Source organism: Ornithorhynchus anatinus, chromosome 1 (assembly GCF_004115215.2).
Source record: "Ornithorhynchus anatinus isolate Pmale09 chromosome 1, mOrnAna1.pri.v4, whole genome shotgun sequence".
NCBI classification, from domain to species: Eukaryota; Metazoa; Chordata; class Mammalia; order Monotremata; family Ornithorhynchidae; genus Ornithorhynchus; species Ornithorhynchus anatinus.
Genome location: NC_041728.1, coordinates 162,709,516 through 162,730,464, shown reverse-complemented (window position 1 = coordinate 162,730,464; position 20,949 = coordinate 162,709,516). Strand labels below are relative to the sequence as shown.

The 20,949-nt window shown below is 40.2% G+C and overlaps 1 protein-coding gene across 9 annotated transcripts in view; it reads left to right on the top strand.

Moving 5' to 3' along the window:
* MECOM (MDS1 and EVI1 complex locus) overlaps positions 1-16,933 on the top strand; it is a 681,931-nt gene extending 664,998 nt beyond the window's left edge. For 8 of the 9 annotated variants that reach the window (XM_039913287.1, XM_039913285.1, XM_039913284.1 and 5 more), the window contains 7 exons: positions 281-447; positions 1,483-1,560; positions 3,519-3,688; positions 7,529-7,673; positions 9,336-9,572; positions 11,877-12,060; positions 15,308-16,933. In XM_039913287.1, the coding sequence (XP_039769221.1) occupies positions 281-447; positions 1,483-1,560; positions 3,519-3,688; positions 7,529-7,673; positions 9,336-9,572; positions 11,877-12,060; positions 15,308-15,442 (1,116 nt within the window). In that variant the 3' untranslated portion in view covers positions 15,443-16,933. The remainder of the gene's footprint in view (positions 1-280; positions 448-1,482; positions 1,561-3,518; positions 3,689-7,528; positions 7,674-9,335; positions 9,573-11,876; positions 12,061-15,307) is intronic. The other variant, XM_039913288.1, reaches the window with a different exon arrangement.
* The last annotated feature ends 4,016 nt before the right edge of the window (positions 16,934-20,949 follow it).

The window sequence follows — 20,949 nt, the reverse complement described above, 5'->3', positions numbered from 1 at the left end:
ATAATTTATTTATATTACTGTATGTCTCCCCTTCTAGACAATAAGCCCTCTGTGGGAAGAGTATGTGTCTACCAACTCTAGTTTTATATTGCTAGTGCTTAGTACAATGCTGTGCACACAATAAGCTCTCAGTAAAGGATTGATTGATCAATTACCTCATTCCATCAGCACAGTAAAACGGCCCCCTTCTTACCGGTACTGAATCACATCTTTTATTCAGTGATGCATTTTTTTGAAGATCACGCCCTTCACTGTGCATTATTGCCTTACTGTCTTCCAGATGTCAGCTATTGAAAACATGGCAGAAAAACTCGAGAGCTTTAGTGCCCTGAAACCAGAAGCCAATGAACTTATTCAGTCTGTTCCTTCCATGTTCAACTTCAGAGCTCCTCCTAATGCCCTCCCAGAGAATCTCCTGAGAAAGGGCAAGGAACGTTATACTTGCAGGTAATTGCCCAGTTGATTATGATGGGTTTTCTTAACATGTCTGTGTTTTCAAAAGGCTTTTCTGTTTCTTTTGAAAATTAGGCTTGACTGGATGATTAATAGAAATAATGGTAGGCCTAACTCATTTCAAAACAGTTTTTATTTAGTGATATGAGAAACCATGTGTTATAATATTTAAATAGTTTAAGTAGGACTGCTTGTAGACTTGATAAATGAGGCTGGAAATTTGGCAAACCTCCTCAGTGCACTTATATTAAAAAAAGTCTTTCACAATTTGTTCATTTTTTTTCCAAAATTACAGAGTTATTATCCTCCAACATCCATCTCTTGATGTTGTATGATCTTTTGCCAGATTATTAATTGTTATGCCACTTACATGCAAATATCACCATGAAAGTAAGGAAGAAATTTCTCAAAGCAACCACAAGTAAAATTTCATTAATGTCCAGATATATAGGAAAAAGTAGAAAAAATTACATTCATAGTTCTAGTAACATCTTTACACGATTATAAGATTTTGACATAGGCATCAGTTCATCTGATCTTTGTGGAAAAATGTCATTTTCATTTAGAGCAGCCTTTAATAGGAATGTACCTTGATGGATGAGGTCTTAAAATCTTGTCTAATCAAATCTTACTCAGGGTACAATGTGATGTCGCTTTTGCTGAAATGTGAAGTGAGTTGAAAGATTTGAAATCTGATTACGTGATCTGGGAGTTTCAGAGCTCTTTAACTTTCTCTAGACTAACAATGTCCGTAAATATAAAGATCATAGTTAATACAGTGGAAGCTTTTTGATCAGCAAAACTAAAGGTTGGGTCTGTGAACTTCTTACCTTGTACACAGGAACACAACTAAATCCACCAATGAAACTTTTATTCATAGAATTAATTCTATATAGAGAATGTGTTGTAAATTTTAAGTCCCACATTCATTTGAATACCATGAAAGATTAATTAAAACAAGGACAAGTATCTGGTTTCTATGCAGTTTCATTGAAATGATGTCTTTTTGTTGAATACTTTTTGAAACAGATACTGCGGCAAGATTTTTCCAAGATCTGCAAACCTAACACGCCATTTGAGAACACATACAGGGGAACAGCCTTATAGGTAAGAAAATGTAGATTTTTAAAAATCATTATAATAATGGTAACTGTAGTATTCATTAAGTACCTACTGTATGTCAAGCACCGTATTGAGTGCTGGGCTAGATAGAAACAGATCAGACAGTCCCTGTCCCACTTGAGGCTAACAGTCAAAGTGGGGAGGGAAAACAGACTTTATCCCCATTTTACAGATGAGGAAACTAGGGCACATAGAGGTCACTTGGCTGCCCAGGGTCACAAAGCAGGTAAAGTGGAAGAGCCATGATTAGAACCCAGGTCTCTTAACTCCTTGGCTTCTGCTCGCCACACTACTTCCCTCGTTATTTTTTCCTTAGATATTCTTAATTTTATCTGGTTATGGGGAATTACTCTCATGGTAAGGACTCCTAGAAATTGGTATCATCCTGAATAAGTCACTAGGAGATGAGTTTGGGTGAAAATGAATGAGGCTCTGAGCCTTTCTAGTAATGTATACTGTTGCCCAAAAAAAGTCTCAAATGCTGAATTTTGCTGCAGTATAACCTGGCCTGACTCTAGTTGAACCTTGGGACTGTGATTACTGGTCTTGTTGGGGACCAGAAAGCAGACTGGAATCATTTCTGGCAGCGGGGGCAGGGAGGATGGCAAAATGGCAATGGCCCAGTTGTCTTGACATGGTCCACTTAGCCTAGAGAGTCTTTAAAGGCAGGCTGCAGAAAAGGCCCTTATCTTTGTTCTATTTGGTCTTGAAGATGAGGAGAGACCTGGCCCAGGAGCCAGTCAGGTTGGGAACTCGGGGACTGACCTGAGCCTGCATACTACTGCATCATGCAAATTGAAATATAAAATATAGTAATGGTGATAATGATGAAGATGGCAATAATAATTTTTGTTAAGTGCATATTTTTGCCAACCACTGTACTAAGTTCTGGGGTAGATAGAGTTTATTGGAAACAGTCCCTATCCAAATAATGGGGCTCCCATTATAAATCTCTTTTTTTCCTCTTAATTTCAACAGAACTGAATCTAGCTATTTTTTCATCTCATTTCATGATGAGGCAATTGGAAATAACTTATGCATTCCATTACAAACTGGGCAGAAAGAATTAGTAATAAATAAAGTTTTCACTGTGAAAAGTCACCCCAGTGCCCAATGTGGCATTCTTGCTTTGGGGTCCAGAAAAGGTAGATAATTGAGAAGGCAGAGGGATGGAGATGCCCGACTTTAGTCCAGTATGAATATTTAGGATAGTTATAGAGTGCCTTTGTAACTGCTTAAAGAATCAAGCAGTAACGGCTTTGGGACTCCAAATCCCTACGGAGTATGAACACTGATGCCTCTGGTACTAAAGGAATAGACTAAACTACCCATGCTGGCACAGTATTAAAGATTTGAATTGTTTATTGCTGGTTTTTGGAAGATAAAGCAAATTTCCTGTGGGATTACCAATCGAGAAAGCTAGTTCCACAGGAAAAGATCTAATCAGATCATTTTAAATAGAAAAAAAAATAGCCAATTTCTTATTTGAGCATTTGAAAGAATTTGTTGTATGTTTTTTTCTAAAAAGTGTTTAATTGCATGTTATTAGTGGAACATTAAACAATAGAAGTATGCCCCATTGTTTGCAAAGTCCCCAGCTTTCCATACAAAGTTTTTAATATTAGAATCAATTCATCCCAACTAATTCTGACCAAGTGAATCTCTCGAAATATGCTTTTTGCTTTATGCAATATTTAGAATAAAAGTTAAAAGTTGATGCAAAATGGAACCAAAATTTTAATTTTGTGAACTGTAGTCATATTCAACTTGACAGTCTGGAAGATAAAACCAATCTGAAGCAAAAGTTATTAGTTCTCAGACACTAAAATTCTATGAGAAAATCTTTTCCATGTGTTTGTGATTTTTATCACATATTGTCTGGACCTTCCTATGTGAAAAGAAATATATTTACTTTTTGGTGAAAATGCTGTTTTATTTTTCAGATGCAAGTACTGTGACAGATCGTTTAGCATATCTTCCAACCTGCAGCGGCACGTTCGTAACATCCACAATAAAGAAAAGCCCTTCAAGTGTCACTTATGTGACAGGTGTTTTGGTCAACAAACCAACCTAGACAGACATCTGAAAAAACATGAAAATGGGAATATGTCTGGTAGGTAATCAGTTTGTGCCTTTGTCAGAATGGTGGTCTCTGCTACTCAGGCAAATCATTTCCCCTGTCTGATTTGGTATGAGGATTTTTTTTCTCCACCCAATCACAGGCTAGACAAGATGACAGACTTCATCAGCTTTCCAATGCATGTGCCTACCTATAGACCTTTGTCTCCCTTACTTCTCTAAATGAATAGTATGAGCCAGAGTGGCCAAAGGGAGACAAGGGAACTGTGAAGAAAAACAGGTCACATTACAAAATGATCCAGCCAACTAAAGATGTGACAATGCAACCAATTAGGTGCAATTTGCATTTTTATGAGGATTTAATTATTCCATACATTTCCTTTATGGCACTGACTATTTCACTTGCCTAATATTTGGTAATTATGGTACTTATTAAGCATTTACTACATACCCAGCACTATACTGAGGTAGATAATCATGGTGGACACAGTCCCTCTCCCACATGGGGCTCTCAGTCTTAAACCTCATTTTACAGATGAGATAATTTAAGCACTTAACAAATACCAACGTTATTGTAATTGAGGCACAGAAAAGTGAAGTGGCTTGCCAAGTTCACAGGGCAGACAAGTTGTAGAGCCTGAATTAGAACCCAGGTCCTCCTGAGTCCCAGGCCCGTGCTGTATCCATTCCTCAGGTAGCAGAAGCATTGAATCCACCCTTTCCTCTCCATCTAAATGGCTGCCACATTAATACAATCACTCATCCTATCCTGCCTGGATTACCACATCAACCTTTATGCTGATCTCCCAGATTCCTCTCCCTACTCCAGTCCATACTTCCCTCTGCCACCTGGATCATTTTTCTACAGAGATGTTCAGGATGTGTCTCCCCGCTCCTCGAAAAACTCTAGTGGTTGCTCGTTCACCTCCATTTCAGATGCAAACTCTTCCCCATTGACTTTAAAGCACTCCATCACTTTGCTCCCGCCTTCCTCAGCTCACTCCTACAATCCAGCCCTTACTCTGATCCTGTATTGCTAACCTTCTCCCAGAGCCTCGATCTCGCCTGTCTCGCTGCCGACAGCTACCCCAAGTCCTGCCTCTAGCCTGGAATGCCCTCCCTCTTCAAATCTGATAATTATTCTTCCCCCTACAAAGCCTTATTGAAGGCACATCTCCTCCAAGAGGCCTTCTCAGACTGAGCCCCACTATTCCTCATCTCCCATTCCCTTCTGCAGCACCCTGACTTGCTCCTTTACTCTTCCTCCCTCCCAGATCCACAGTACGTATGTATATATTTGTAATTTTATTTATTTGTATTGATATTTGTCCCCCGCCCCCACTAGATTGTAAGCTCACTGTGGGCAGGAAATGTCACTGTTTGTTGTACTTTTCTAAGCACTTAGTACAGTGCTTTGCACACAGTAAGTGCTCAGTTAATACAATTGAATGCATGAATGAAAGAAGTAGTGGATAAATTTGGAAGGGTATGTCCTGCTTGTGTATGGCGGCCTTGGGTCCTCACATTCAATTGATCAATTAAACAGAATTTGTTGTACTTCATCCAAGCAGAGTATAATAGAGCATCAATGCCCATCCTTGTGAGCAGGCAACATCTCTACCAATTCTGTTTCATTGTACTCTGCCAACTGCTTAGCACAGTGCTCGGTCCACAGTACAATAAATATTGACTGATCTTCAAGGACTTTGCAGCTAATATGTTGCTTTATGAAAATCACAACTCCTCCAAGAGGCCTTCCCCAAGTTAGTGACACTTAAAAGAGAAAAGTACAGCACTTTTTTCACCTTTAGATATTAAATCACAGGGTTCAAACAGGTAGAAATGAGAATGATCTCAAGGCATTTAGAATTGAAAAATATTGCTCCAAGCTAAGGGAGACAGCTCCTTTAGTAACGGAGAGGTAGAGTGGTCTAGCAGAAAAAACCCAGGCCTGGGGGTCAGAGATTCTGGGTTCCAATCCCAGTTCTGTCAATTGCCTGCTTTATGACCTTGGGCAGGTCACTTAACTTCTGTGGCCTCAGTTTCCTCAACTGTAAAATGGGGATTAAATCCTCCTCCCTCTTACTTAGACTGTGACCTCCATATTGGGAATATATTATATCCAAACTTATACCTACCCCAGTGCTCAGAACAGTGCTTGACAGATGGTACACATTTAACAAATATTATTAAAAAAAACACATAAACAAAAATAATTGCTTTCACAACAGACAGCCTGCAATGCAGGCCAGATGTCAAATCAATAATGCTTTAGGTAAATCAATTTAAAATTTCCTTGCCCTTTGGAAACAAAGAGATTTTTTGTCTTGATTCTATAATATTTACTGAACACTTTGTGCAGAGAACTGTACTAAGCACTTGGGAAGGTACAATATGACAATACATAGAGGCAATCCCTGCCCACCAATTGCCTGATTAAACTAATCAGATTCACTGGATTTCTGCCCATTCTCATCTTCACTTTGTATTGTGAAGGCATGACAAGAATTGTTGTTTTTATTTGGATCACACCCCACTTTTTTCCAATTCAACTTCTGAATAATAGTAATGTATTCCATTGCAAACTCCCTGAAGATAGTAGTGGCCCATGCCAGTCTTTACTGTGACTCTTTATTGGAACTCAGACTACGGTGACTTTTAGATTGGGCATTCTTTGTGGGACAAGGAATATGTCCAAACTGAATAATTTTTGTCTATCCTATCCTGAGCACAAAAAAAGTGCCTTAAAATACCATTAACTTTTAATTTTACAGAACATTCCCATGTTCTGCGGGCCAGATGGGAACTCAGTAAACTCTTTGAATGGCTCATTTCTAGCAATTAAAGTACATCTCCCCACTCCTCAAGAACCTCCAGGAGTTGCCCATCCACCTCCACATCATTAGAAACTCCTTACTACTGACTTTAAAGCAAAGCGCTCAAGGAGCTCACTCCCTCCTATATTACCTCTCTGATTTCCTACTACAATCCAGACTGCACATTTCACTCCTCTAATCCCCACCCATTCACTGTACCTTGATCTTACTTGTCTTTCTGTCAGCCACTTGCCCGTGTCCTCCCTCTGGCCTAGAACTCTCTGCCCCTTCATATTCAAAAGATCACCACTACCCCCATCTCCAGATCCCCACTGAAATCACATCGTCTCTAAAGAAAGAGGTGTACCCTCACAAAGCCTTTATTTCCTTTACTCACTCTCCCTTCAGCTTCACCTGGGTCTGTATGCCTTAAGCTCGATGGTATATACCCTAACCCCACTGCATTTATGGACCCATCCTTATATTCTGCGAGTTCCCCTCACTGTAGTTTATTTTAATGTTGGTCTGTCCCTCTAGATTTTGAGCTCCTTGTGGGCAGGAATTTTGCCTACCGACTCTCTGGTTTTACTCTCTTTCAAGGGCTTAGTTAAGTCCTTTGCACACAGTAAACATTCAATCTATACCCTCTGAAGAATCGATTAATTAATCTCAAGACCAGTCAACAAGGTTCCTCCCTAAAATCTCAACTGCTAGAACCTTAGATTGCAAGATCCTTGAAGTCAAATACTGTCCATTCCTCTTTGATTTTACTCTCCCATGCATCTCTAGGACAATGCCTTACACAAAGAAGGTGTTCAGTAAATACTGATGATAACGCTAATGACAAAAACCCAAGGCAATCATTGGGGAATAGGCTATCTAGAGGTGGAAATCTAGATTCTTTTCAGGAGAATCCAACATCAGACCCAGAATAATTTTCCTGTAATATTTGTTGGGAGATAAATTTAACAACAAAATGTGAGCACTGTTGTCTTTTAAAGGAAATTCAGTCACGAAAGACTACCTTTTAACAAAGATGACCTTTCACTTCTTTTAAGGTACTGCCACATCATCCCCGCATTCTGAACTGGAAAGCACAGGTGCAATCCTGGATGACAAAGAGGATTCTTATTTCACAGAAATTCGGAATTTCATTGGTAACAGTAACCACGGTAATCAATCACCCAGGAAAACAGATGAGAGGTAAGCCTTATATTAATTTTGATAAAGATAACTAATTCATTTGTTTGGTAATGATAATAATGTTGGTATTTGTTAAGCGCTTACTATGTGCCGAGCACTGTTCTAAGCGCTGGGGTAGACATAGGGGAATCAGGTTGTCCCACATGGGGCTCACAGTCTTAATCCCCATTTTACAGATGAGGGAACTGAGGCACAGAGAAGTTAAGTGACTTGCCCACAGTCACACAGCCGACAAGTGGCAGAGCTGGGATTCGAACTCATGAGCCCTGACTCCAAAGCCCGTGCTCTTTCCACTGAGCCACGAATGTCTTGCAAAGGGAAGAAAGGAAGGTTGTTTACCCTTACACATTTTATTCTGTGACTGCAGAATTTAGGGGCTAAAGTGTTAAGCTTACTTTATTCCTAGTACCTTTGGTGGCCAACTCAATTGACATATGCAGATGAGTTTACTAGAAGGACAAAGCTATATTTTTTCTAATAGTCTCCTTGATTTTCAGTCACTAGACATTAGTGTGGTGGCTTGGCTTTTGGCTTTTCTTGGTTTGGCAATCAATAGAAACCACTTGAAGTAGTTCTTGAAGATGGCCCTTTGAAGGATGAAAAGGTATAGTATTGTTGAACAGTCATAAGGTAGTATTGTTAATTTGACAGGTTAGAATGTAAAACAAACAAACCCTCAGTGATCATCCTTTCCTTTGAAGAACATGAAACATTTACCTTAGTGTTGGGTCATACATAAATGTAACACATAGACATAAACTAAATCTATATATGCTAAAAGTTATGGGGCCAAGGTGATTTGAAAATGTATTCATAAGGTAAAATACAGTGATACAAAAAAGCCTAAAATGGGAATTTGTAACACTGGCTTGAGGTCATAGCATGGATTTTGCAGATTCTGATAGTTTCTGAAAATTGCACCAGTGATTGTCAGTTATTGAAACCTGATGAACCCCAAATCAACCAATTTAATGGTCAGCATAGGGGATTTACAAGATGGAATTAAAATCAAAACTCTGACAACATTTTTATGCAGTTGTAGGCTGAAGCATCTTATTCTTGATGTCACTAATGCCAAATGAATATACTAATTAAAACCCTTTTATAAATTCCTTGGGGATGGGGATTCTGTCCTTTATCTATGTTATGTTTTACCAAGTGTTCACTACAGACACTTTCTCTGTACAAAGAGGCTGAGAAATAATAAGGGTTTATGGCTTTGAAACTTGACAAATGTGGTTAACACATTGGCTTTCAAAGTGTTGTGAAGCTACCACTTGCCACAGCAACCGAAAGCATTTTTCAAATTATCTTTCATTAACATTATCACAAAGCGTTGAATGATAGTATTCATTCAATCGTATTTATTGAGCACTTACTGTGTGCAGAGCACTGTACTAAGTGCTTGGAATGTACAATCAGTAACTCTGTAGCTAGCCTTTGACACATTGGACTGCTCTAGCGAGCTTTGCTTATTTTTTTCAGGGTCTTAAAGAGAGCTCTGAAATTGGAGGTCAAGAGTATGTTTATGCTAAACCACCTAACCCCACTGCACCTCAATTTTGCCAGCAGTAAAGTGAAACTGCCTTCCTGGAGGATCCGAAAAGCTAAATAATGGTAACTGTAAAAGAGAATATTTCAAATATAACTTTTTTCTTCTAGAATGAACGGTAGCCATTTTAAGGATGACAAAGTTTTGGTGGCCAGTCAAAATTCCGACCTTCTGGACGATGAAGAAGTTGAAGATGAGGTGATGTTGGATGAAGAAGATGAAGAAAGTGATGTTACAGGAAAACCCGCCAAGGAGCCGGTCATAAGTAATATACATGAAGGGAACCATGAGGATGACTATGAAGAAACAAGTGCTCTGGAAATGAACTGCAAGATCTCCCCTGGCAGGTTAGGGCCTTTGACCTACTTTGAAAAGAGCATCAGTAATGTAACCAAAGGCAAACAACATCTATGAAGGCCAGATAGACCTTTGGAAGAGATTGACCTGTACGGGATTGCATTTGGGGGGAAAAACCTCATGTTAAGGGGTTTGCTTAAACTTAATGGGGATTTTTCTGACACACAAGCAGTGTTTTAGATACCAGTTAGCATCGGTCCCATCCCAAGCCTGGCTGAGAATGCTCCGTTCAACTGTCTTTCTTTGGGCTGCCTTGTAGACATTTCCCTCATTCCCCAGCCCTGATCTTCTGCCTGGATGTGACTGTGAGGAACCACATGGAAAGCTCTAGAGCCCAGGCAGGCTAGTGGCAGCATCTGGAGAACAGCAAAGATCCACCAGCGATCCCTAGAAACATTTGCCAAATATAACAAGTCTTCAGGTCAAATAGGACCTCAAACAGTAACACTCCCACAGAAAAAAAAAAATCCTGTCTACATGAACTTGACCTAACACTATTTGCCTTTTCATGTTGGATTATGACCTAAATTACCAGTATCTGAATGCCTAATATTTACTGGTTTAAAAAGACCCACATATCTTTACCTTCCTTAGGGTGAAATCCATACAATTTTCCCAGCAGCTATCCCCAGGAAATCAACACGGGAGTTAGTGTGAATGCTGCTTTTCATATTTTTTTTTCCTTGGGGAAAATATTCATATTGAAAAGAATTTGTATATATTATAATTATAAATAAGGGAAAGTTGTAGTGGAAACCAACATATCATGCAGGTCATTTATCTTCACTATGCCACACATATGTCTACAGTGGTAATTTATGATTGGTAGGTAGGATTGAAGACATTATAAATTACAGGTTATATCTCCACAAGGCCTTGCATGTACAATAGAAAAACAAAAGATTTTGAAAAGGAATAAATTAGTGCATAGGAGCATGTTGATTTCAGCCAACAAAGCATTTTCTCAAGATATCTCTTTCAGATACTTTGTTCTTACATGAAGGAGAGGTTTCTTACCGATATGGTTACTTAGTTAAGATTTTAGTTCGGTGGAGCTGAAAACTTTTTTAACCCAAGCTCTCATCTATTTGCCTAACTTTCAAATGGCCAGAGGAAGTCTGATCTTCCTCAAACTTGCAGTGGGCTATAGATAATAGATTGGCACAACAGAGTGCTCCAAAAAGAAATAAAATCCTTCAGAAAGAAGGGGAGGAGCGGTGGTCTTAACCAGTTTCTATCCTGAAATCCTTCATTTACCTTTTAAATCAGAACCATCATGCAACATATTCAAGGCCTTTTTTCTCAGGACCAATTTTAGAACGTGATGGTAGATACCTAAAACAGAATCTTGGAGATGTATTTTAATTTCCCACTCCATGAAGTTTTGATGTCAGGATGATAAAGATAAAATAAAGATGAAAAAGGTCTTCATTCCTAACCCAATGCCTGTTCAGTGTTGAAACGGGACATCAATATCCATATGCAGTATTATCTTTGTAATCAAACTACTGGAATGGAGATCACTTGATGAGTTTAGAATAAAGGCTCCAGGGAAGCAGAATATTCTGTCCTATTTAAAAACAAATTTTTAAAAATGCTGTAAAACTGATACAGAGGAATGGGAACTCAGTGAAGATGATAGAGTCTGGAATTATGAAGAAGAGATCTAGTACGGTGAAGGGAAATCAGGGACGAAGCAACACATGTAGAGTTAAAGATGGTTTTCAGATATATGTGCTGATGTTGCTTTCTCAGTGCAGAAGCGGAATGAGTACTGTTGTATGTTTTCAGTGTTTGTTTTCATTGAAATATCTGGGGAGTAAAAACTTGAATATATTTGCTCTCTGTCCCAGTTAAATACCATAAGCAGGCGGAAAATGTTTTGACCAAAATGTAAAGGATAGTTGGAAAATACTTGCTTTGTGCTTGACACGTAGTAAGCACTTAACAAATATCGTTATTATTATTATTGTTGCTGTCATTATTGCTGTATTGACATAGGCTTTGTCTTTAAAGAATAAAAAAATATAATCAGAGAAACCATTCAAATTTAATTTTGAACTATAGGTAATTTTCACTCTTTTTTTCTTTACTGCTCCATCATCCAGCCCCTAAAACTCACAGAGGGAGAGATTTATCTAAGTAGAGTGTTGGCCTGGAGGTTGATGTATTCTGACTTGTACTGCAAATTATAAGCATACTTAAGCATTAAAAGTGGTCAGGGGGTCATTCAAAAGGATATAATCAAATAACGAACTAGAAAAAAAACTAAGCTTCCTATTGGTTCGTTTTAGGTATAAAGAGGAGGAGTATAAAACTGGACTTTCTGCTTTGGACCATATAAGGCACTTCACAGATAGCCTCAAAATGAGGAAAATGGAAGAGAATCAATATAACGAAGCTGAACTGGCTTCTTTTAGTACGTCCCACCTGCCGGAGGACCTAAAACAGCCGTTATTCAGAAAGTCCAAGTCACAGGTGAATATTTGCTCAGACTTCAATTGCAGAGAAAACCATTATCAACATTTGTGCATGTAGATGTTCATTTTTTCAATTGTCCAAAGGGCAAAAACTCCCTCCATGTGATCTTATGAAGTCTGAACCATACTAGGGAGATGCTCTGTTCCAAATCACCCTGGTTTTTGAAAAATGTTCTGAATCACTGATTCTGGTCATGATGAAGAACAAATATAGCCACAAATAATACATTTTCCACCACATCTAAGTCTGTGTGACATACTGTTGAATGGGGTTCACCAAACCGAGGTGTCATATTTGCTCATGGTCTATAGGCATGAATCTAAACAGAGCAGTTAGTTTCTGTCACTACTAACACCTTCATTCTTTCACTTTGCTGGGAGTCGTTTGCACTCAGTGACAAGTCTGTAAATATTTTTATTACCTATCTCTATCCTGAAAAATTGCAATTAAACCAATTAGATGCCCCCCTGAAACCCATATGAAATTATCCTATTAAATGTAACTTGCTGATTTGCATGCCGTAAATCCAAATCCTTTCCTCAGCTGTTAAAATCTTGGCCTACACGTTTATTTGACAGTGAGAGAGACAATATCTCAAGTGAAAAATTGGAGTTAGCTGATCTCTGGCTCCCTGTTACTCCCTCCCAAAATAAGGTGTCCAGAAAACTTGGTTACCTTAGGGAGAGCAGAAAATGGGACAGGAGAAGAAAAAGGAGAGAGAAGGAAGGATGAAGATATAGAAAGGAAGAGGATTTTGAAAGGGGAGGATAGGAAAGAGGAGAGGAAGTATGGAGTAAAGGAGAGGAGGAAAGTGGGAGATAGGAAAAGAGGGGAGATGAAGAAGAGGGAAGGCAGGAAAGGAGAGAGGGAAGATGAAGAGGGAGAAAGTGAAAGTAAAAAAGCAAAGCATTAGGACTTGGAGTTTGGTGGTTTCCAGCATGACTCAGCCATGTTATTGTGGCAACCCTGGAGACCTATGGGAAGTAGCCACTCCAGCTGTGGTGGTAATAGCCAGGATGGTAGCAATCCACCACTGAAGTGACTTCTTCCTCATTCTGGTGCTTTCTTGCTTGATAGTTGCCTACCCGGCTCTCAGCTCTTGTCCACCACCTAATTAAAAATGGGACCCTGATCAATCAATCAAGCGTATTTATTGAGCACTTACTATGTCCGGAGCACTTTACCAAAAGTATCCTGATCTATCGACCTAGGGGACAGAGCACAAAAATTCATGACCATCCTACCTAGAATGGGATGTCTGGTAATTGCGTTTCAAACGAGTACCGTAGTGGATGCTGCTCAGAGATGCAGGTCACTCTTGCCTCTCTTGACCCAACTCCATTGTTATAATTTCCCACTAGGTGCTATTTTGGAGCACTCCAGGCTCTCATCTTTGAGGGCCCAAACTTCAGGGATGTGCATTATTTCTTGCTTCTGGAACAGATGGGACTGCCTCCAAAATTTGCTCTAAGAAATACCAGCACAAATCCTTGAGAGTTGGGGAGGTGTGGCAGAGATTTGAGGAGCAGAGCACCTCTAACACTATTTGCTGATCCGTTCCTTCCTGGCTCACAGCCTGAAAAGGCCAATCCATTCCCACAGTGCTCCATCCATGCTAGATGATTTACATTGCTTTAATGGGTTAGTCTTTCTCAATCCTGAAATTACTGGGCTAGCATGGTCTAGATTGGGTTGAATATTATATTGCTCTGCATTTTTAGGATTTCAGTCAATCATTACTGAATTATTGAGCACTTACTAGGTGCAGACCACTGTACTAAAGAATACAAGATCACAGAGTTAGACATGCTCCCTGCCCTCAGTGAGTTTACAGTCGCTAATCCCAATTTCTCCACCTGTGTGTCATTGAATTAGGGATGAAACTTGAAATAGTGAAAAGATCATGAGGCTAGAAGTCTAGTTGATCCCCATTCTACTCCAAACCACTGGCTCCCTGGGTGACCTTGGCCTAGTCATTTAACCTCTTGGGGCTTCGATTACCTGATTTGAAAATGAGGATAAGATGCTACCCTCTCCCTACGTCTTTGATAGTTGGACTTCTATGAGCCTGGGTCTGTTTGCAATTATTTGTTTCTATCCCAGCAGTAGTACATGTAGAAATGCTTTTTTCTGTAAGCATTTAAGCCCTTACTGTGTTCCAGACACTGTATTAATCTCTGGGGTAGAAGCAGGATGTTCAGGTCAGACCCCATCCCTTTCCCACATGGGGTTTACACAATCTAAGCAGGAGGAAGCTGAAGCACAAATTTCTTGAGTTTGAGAACTTTTTCAAAACACTCTACTAAGCATTTGGGAGAGTGCAATAATAATAATAATAATGTTGGTATTTGTTAAGCGCTTACTATGTGCCGAGCACTGTTCTAAGCGCTGGGGTAGACATAGGGGAATCAGGTTGTCCCACGTGGGGCTCACAGTCTTAATCCCCATTTTACAGTTGAGGGAACTGAGGCACAGACTGTGTTGCCCACAGTCACACAGCCGACAATATTCATTCAATCATATTTATTTTGCACTTACTGTGTGCAGAGCACTGTACTAAGCATTTAGCACTGTATACCCAATCCCTGCCTCCATGGAGCTCAAGTTCTGAGTGCAGGAGCTTCTGGGGTTGTGGTAAGATTGAGATTCTATGTGTGTGTTGGTTGAGAAAGATAATCCCAGTATTCAACAACATACTCCTATGATTTAAGTATGATGAAGGCAGATATATATCACAGTCCAGCCACCCCCCTCACCCCAATTCAAAGGGATGAAAATACCACTTAGCAGCAACATTCTACATTTGTTTATTCACCAGTGGACTGTCTGACACAACTTTGGTGATTCCAGCTCAACAGCAAGCAAGTTTAGCACAGAGACCAATAATCACAATCAGCAAGGAAAAGTCAAGGCTGAACATTAGGCTATTTGGGTTGGCACTAATGAAGGAGCCATGGAACCGTTATTAAGGATTTGACTTGCCATTAGGGAAGAAAATGGATCATATCACAGAACACCTCTTTTTCCTGCCAGGCAGGTATTCGATCACTTTCAGATTAGAAGAGCTTCTTGTACTTGAAGGTGGTGAACTGCCATGTGTTCTTTAAGTTTCATCACCTACCTACATTTGGACATTTGGACCTAATCAGTGACATAGTCACGGGTGCATGGATGTTCATTATTTTAATTAGAAACTTATGTCTTTCAAGTAGTCCTCACCGGTGTTCTTCCTTTTCTGTTCCAGGCCTACGCTATGATGTTGTCACTCTCTGACAAGGACTCCCTCCATTCGACATCTCACAATTCTCCCAATACGTGGCACAGTATGGCAAGAGCTGCTGCAGAATCCAGCGCTATCCAGTCCATTAGCCATGTATGACACTGTCAAGTCTGATCAAAATGGGACCAAGTCCACCAGTAGCATGGCTCTTTCCTATATGACTGACTATTTAAAAGACTGCTGAGCAGGATGCCTTATAAATCTGCAGGGTCACTAATTTAAAGTCTGGTGACCTTAAACTGAATAATTTTAAAGAAAAAAGAAAGAAAAAGAAAAAAACTATTTATTCTCAATATTTTGTTTTGCACAGCAAAGGCAGCTGCTGACTTCTGGAGGATCAATACAACATAAAAAAAAAAAAATTAAAGATTCAATGAAACTGAAAACCTTGGGGGAAGATACCTCCCTGTTCATCCAGCTTTGGGATGATGGGAGGGTGGGGTGGTGGAGGGAGGGAGTTGAAAAGGTGACACTGATGCATTTGTGAGCACTCCTTTAAATTAAAGAAATGGAATCTTTTTTTTTCTACAAGATCATTTGACACATGATTGGGAACAGTTGCTTTTATCTACCGTTCTTTTCTTTTGTTCAAGCGTTATGTATTTTAACCCTTTGAAGACTGAAGTAGTTATATGACATGCACACTATCGATTATTGTAGAAACTGATAACAGGGAGTATTGAGTATTTTGTTTTGTTTTACTTAACCCTTGCCTTCTTAACTGCATTGTTAAAAAAAGAGAAAAAAAATACATGAAAGGTATGTGTATATTGTAAACTATGGATGTTCGATGCTCAAAGAGGTTAAGTCAGTGAAATCATTCTGTTCATCATCAGTACCACTGTGCCACTACTAAAAATGTTTGTCCGATCATCGTAATACATTTTAATTTTAGACAATCATGTCGCTTTTAAAAGAAGAAAAACCTTTCTGTGTTGTGTGTGTGTATACCACGTATTTATTTGTTGGCAAACTGTTGTTTGTTGATTAAAATAGCACTGTTCCAGTCCGCCACTACTTTATGATGCCAAGGCACACCCCACGTACTGTCCGTCAAGGAGCGAGGACAACTGTCCTTCAAGGAGCAAGGAGAACCGTCCTGTGAGCATGGGAGTGCCAGACAGTGTTTGAGTTTTCTTACATTCCTTTTGTTTTAGTTTCCTTTTAATGAACTAAATAACGAATAGATGCGACTTAGTTTTTTGTAATACGGTAAATTGTTTCAATTGTATAAACAGTTATAATTTCTTCATGAAAGCATGATTCTTCTGATTAAGACTGTACCCGATATTTTATGCTGGTTGTCTGCAAGCTTGTGTGATGTTACGTTCATGTTAATCCTATTTGTAAGATGAAGTGTTCCAGACTTATGTTAAAAGAAATAAATAAATAACAAACTGTATTCAGTTATTTTGCCCTTCATTGAGGGACCAGATTTGTTTTCTTTTTGTTTATAATCTCATTTTGAAATAATTGGCAGGTTGAGGTACTTTCTTCAAATGCTTTGTACAATGTAACTGTTATGCATTTCAGTACATTACTATGGGAGGAGCAACTAAAAAAAGAATAAAGGATTACAAAAACAAAGAATCTTTTACACCGTAATATTTTTTCATATGGGTGATTAGTCATGTAGTGGCACTTCTCCTCCGGGATCTAAAGTGATTTAAAGTTATGGCCCTTATGAGCTTTCTTGACTGAGCCCAGTGCATTTTCTCAGGGGCTCGAGAATTGGGTAGGCTTTGAGGAAGAAGGCTGAGGGGGAAAATCAGAGCTGGCTCTAACTCATTCATTGGGAAAGCCTTTAGGTAATGACAGTGTGGTAGCACATTAATCAATTGAGCAATGCATTTACTGAGTGTTTACTATGTGCAAAGCACTGTACTAAACCACTTGGGAGAGTACACTGCAACAGGGTTGGTAGACACATTCCCTTCTCACAAGGAGTTTACCAGCTAGAGGAGACTGATGTAAAATAAATGACAATTCATAAGTGCTTTGGGACCAAGGATGGGATCCAAGTGGGAGGGTGAGCCATGAAAGAGAGGGAGTAGAAGAAATGAAAGCTTAATCAGGAAAAAAGGTTTTCCTTTTGGAGGAGATGTGATTTTAATAAGCCTTCAAAGGTGAGGAGACCAGTGGTCTGTCATATATGAAGGGGCGGGAACTTCCAGAGGGAGGAGGTAGGCAAAGAGTCAGCAAGGATTTAGACAAGATAGAGGTACAGTGAGTAGGCTGGTACTACAGGACCCAAATGTGTGGGCTGAGGAGTAGTAGGAAATCAGTAAGGTAGGAGTGAGAGAGCTGATTGATTCTTGAGGAGTGGGGAAATGTGGACTGAACTCTTTAGGAAAATGATCCAGGCTGCAGAACGATGTATAGACCACTAAGGGGAAATACAGAGAGCAGGGAGGTCAGCCAGGAGGCTAATGCAGTAATCAAGCTATGATAGGATAAGTGCTTGGATCAGAGTAGTAGAAGTTTGGATGGAGAGGAAAGGAACGACCTTAGTAATAGGAAGGTAGGATCAACAGGATTGGTGACAGACTGAAAATGTAGGTTGTAAGAGATAGATGAATTGAGGATAATGCTAAGGTTAGGGGCTTGGGATAGAATAGTGATGTTGTCTACAGTGATGGAAAAGACAAGAGCAGGACAAGGTTTGGGTGGGAAGATGAGAAGTTCTGTTTTGGACACATTAAATTTGGGATGTCAGCAGGTCTTTGAAGTGGAGATTTACTGAAGGCAGGAGACAATGCAGGACTTCAAAGGAGGAGAGAGCTCAGGGATGGAGGGGTAGATTTGTGGGTAGAATCTGTGAGCTTGTTGTTGGCAGGGAATGTGATGTTGTATTGTACTCTCCCAAGCACTTAGTACAGTGCTCTGCACACAATAAGGATTCAATTAATATAATTGAATGAATTAATCTACATAGAGATGATAGTTGAAATTGTGGAAGCAGATGAATTCTCCAAGGAAATGGGTGCATATAGAGACTTGAAGGGGACCCAGAACTGAGCTGTGAGGGCCTCCTACTGCCAGAGGTGGGGAGCCAGAGGAGGTACCTGTGATAGAGATTGAGAAGTACCTGCCAGGGAGAGAGGAGGAGAACCGGGAGAGGTCAGTGTAGTGAAGTCAAGGTTAGGTAATATTTCAAGGCGTACAGGGTGGTCTCCAGTGTCGAAGGCAGCTGAGAGGTCAGGGAAGACTGTATGGGGTAAAGGCTGTTGAGTTTGGGGAGAAGGAGGCCTTCAATGACCTTTGAGAGGGATGATCTATGGAGTGAAGGGGGCAGAAGCCAGATTGGATGAGATCAAGGAGAGAATCGAAGGAGCGGAAGTGGATGCAGCATGCGTAGACACCTTGCTCAAGGAGTTTGGAGAGGACTGGTAGGAGGGGGATGGGGTGATAGTGATAGTTGGAGGGAACCATGGGGCCAAGGGAGGGGTTTTTTTAGGGTAGGGGATAAATGAGCATGTTGAAAGCAGTGGGGAAGAAGACACTGGAGAATGAACAGCTGAAGATGGCAGTCAGGGAAGGAAGAAAGAAGATGGCTAGCTTTTTGTTAAGGTATGAAGGGATGGGGTTGGAGGTGCAGGTGGAGGGGATACATTTTTGAGAAGATGGAGGAGATCTCCTCCTGAGCTACTGCTGGGAAAAATAGGAGAGTCGAATAGGGGGCAGGAGTATGGAGGAACTTGAGAGAAGCAGTGGAGATTTAGAGGATCACACCTGATGATTTCAATTCTATTGTTAATGTATGTGAACAGGTCATTAGATGCAAGAGAGGAAGTTGGGTGGGGTGGCAGGAGGTTTGAGGAGGGAGTTAAAATTCTGAAATAAATTGACATAGACAATGGACACGGGGGTCAATAAGAATGGAGAAATAATGTTCCTGGGTGTAGGAGAGGCAGAATTAAAGAGGTGTGTTGAGACACAGATTTGTGCATCAAGAGAAGGTAGTTAGAATATGGAGACCAAATAGGGTACAATGACTTCAGAAAATTGGAGTGGGTCAAAAGATCAGAGGTTTCTGGGGGAACGTAGGTTTGAAGCTATGCTCACCTTAATACAGCTTTGATGGATGTGACACATGAGGAGAATGAGTGACAGCAGGGTATCCACACAACTGCTATCTGGAGAGCTGAAGTTGGGAAACTGAAAGCAAGGAAGATATGGAAAACCTTTAAATGACACGACAAAAGGACGAAAAGCAATGCTGCATTACAGCTGAAAAATAGGAATAGTAATAATGATGGTATTTGTTAAGCTCTTACTATGTGCCAAACACTGTTCTCAGCTCTGGGGGAGATACAAGTTAATTAGGTTGTCCCATGTGGGGCTCACAGGTTTAATCCCCATTTTACAGATGATATAACTGAGGCACAGAGAATTCATTTGATAAGTGATTTGCCCAAAGTCACACAGTTGATAAATGGCTGAGCTGGGATTAGAACCCATAATCTCTCACTCCCAACCCCGTGCTCTTGCCATGAACAGACTAACAGACTAGTAGGGTGAACAAAATTTGAGCAAAATTTCATAGCAAAAGAAAGACAAGGGGGAAAGAGAAAACAGCATCAGGTGCCACAAATATTAAGTACAACACAACAAAGGACAACCATTTTCTGTGCCCAATGTGTCATCGAAACTACTACCATGCTAATCCATACACTTATCCTATCCCACCTTGATTGCGATAGTCTCTTTGCTGACCTCCTTGCCTCTTGTCTCTCCCCACTCCAGTCTATACTTAACTCTGTTGCCTGGATCACTTTTCTACAAAAACGTTCAGTCCATGTTTCCTCACTCCTGGAGAACCTCTTGTGCTTACCCATCTACCTCCACATCATTCAGAAACTCCTTACCATTAGCTTAAAAGCCATCATCTTGTCCCCTTAACTCACTGTTATCCTACTACAACCCAAAATCCATACTTCTCTCCTCTAATGCCAACCTACTCACTGTACCTGGATCTCATCTATCTCACCAGAGACGTCTCTCCCACGTCCTGCTTTCAGCCTGGAAGGCCCACCCTCTTCATCTCTGTCAGACAATTGCTCTCCTCACCTTCAAAGCCTTATTTTGAAGGCACATCTCTTCAAAGAGAACTTCCCCACCTATGCCCTCATTATTTCTTCTCTGTCACCCTTGAACTTAGATTTGCACATTTTAATTACCACTCCTTCATTCCCACTGCACTTATGCACATATCCATAATTTATTTATATTATTGTCTGCCTTCCCCTCCAGGCTGAAAGCTCCTTGTGGGCTGGGCGTGTGTCTACCAACTCTGCTGTGTTGTACTCTCCCAAGTGCTTAGTATTAGTACAGTGCTCTGCATACAATAAGTGCTCAATAAATACCATTGATTGATTGACTAATATATCACAATTATTACTATCATTATTGCTATCGGCAAAGTGGATAGAGCACAGGTCTGGAAGTCAAAAGATTGTGGGTTCTAATCCTGACTCTGCCATTTGTCTGCTGTGTGACCTTGGGCAAGTTACTTCACTTCTCTGTGCTCCAGTTACTTCATTTATAAAATGGGGATTGAGACTATAAGCCCAATGTGGGACAGGGACCATGTCCAACCAGATTTT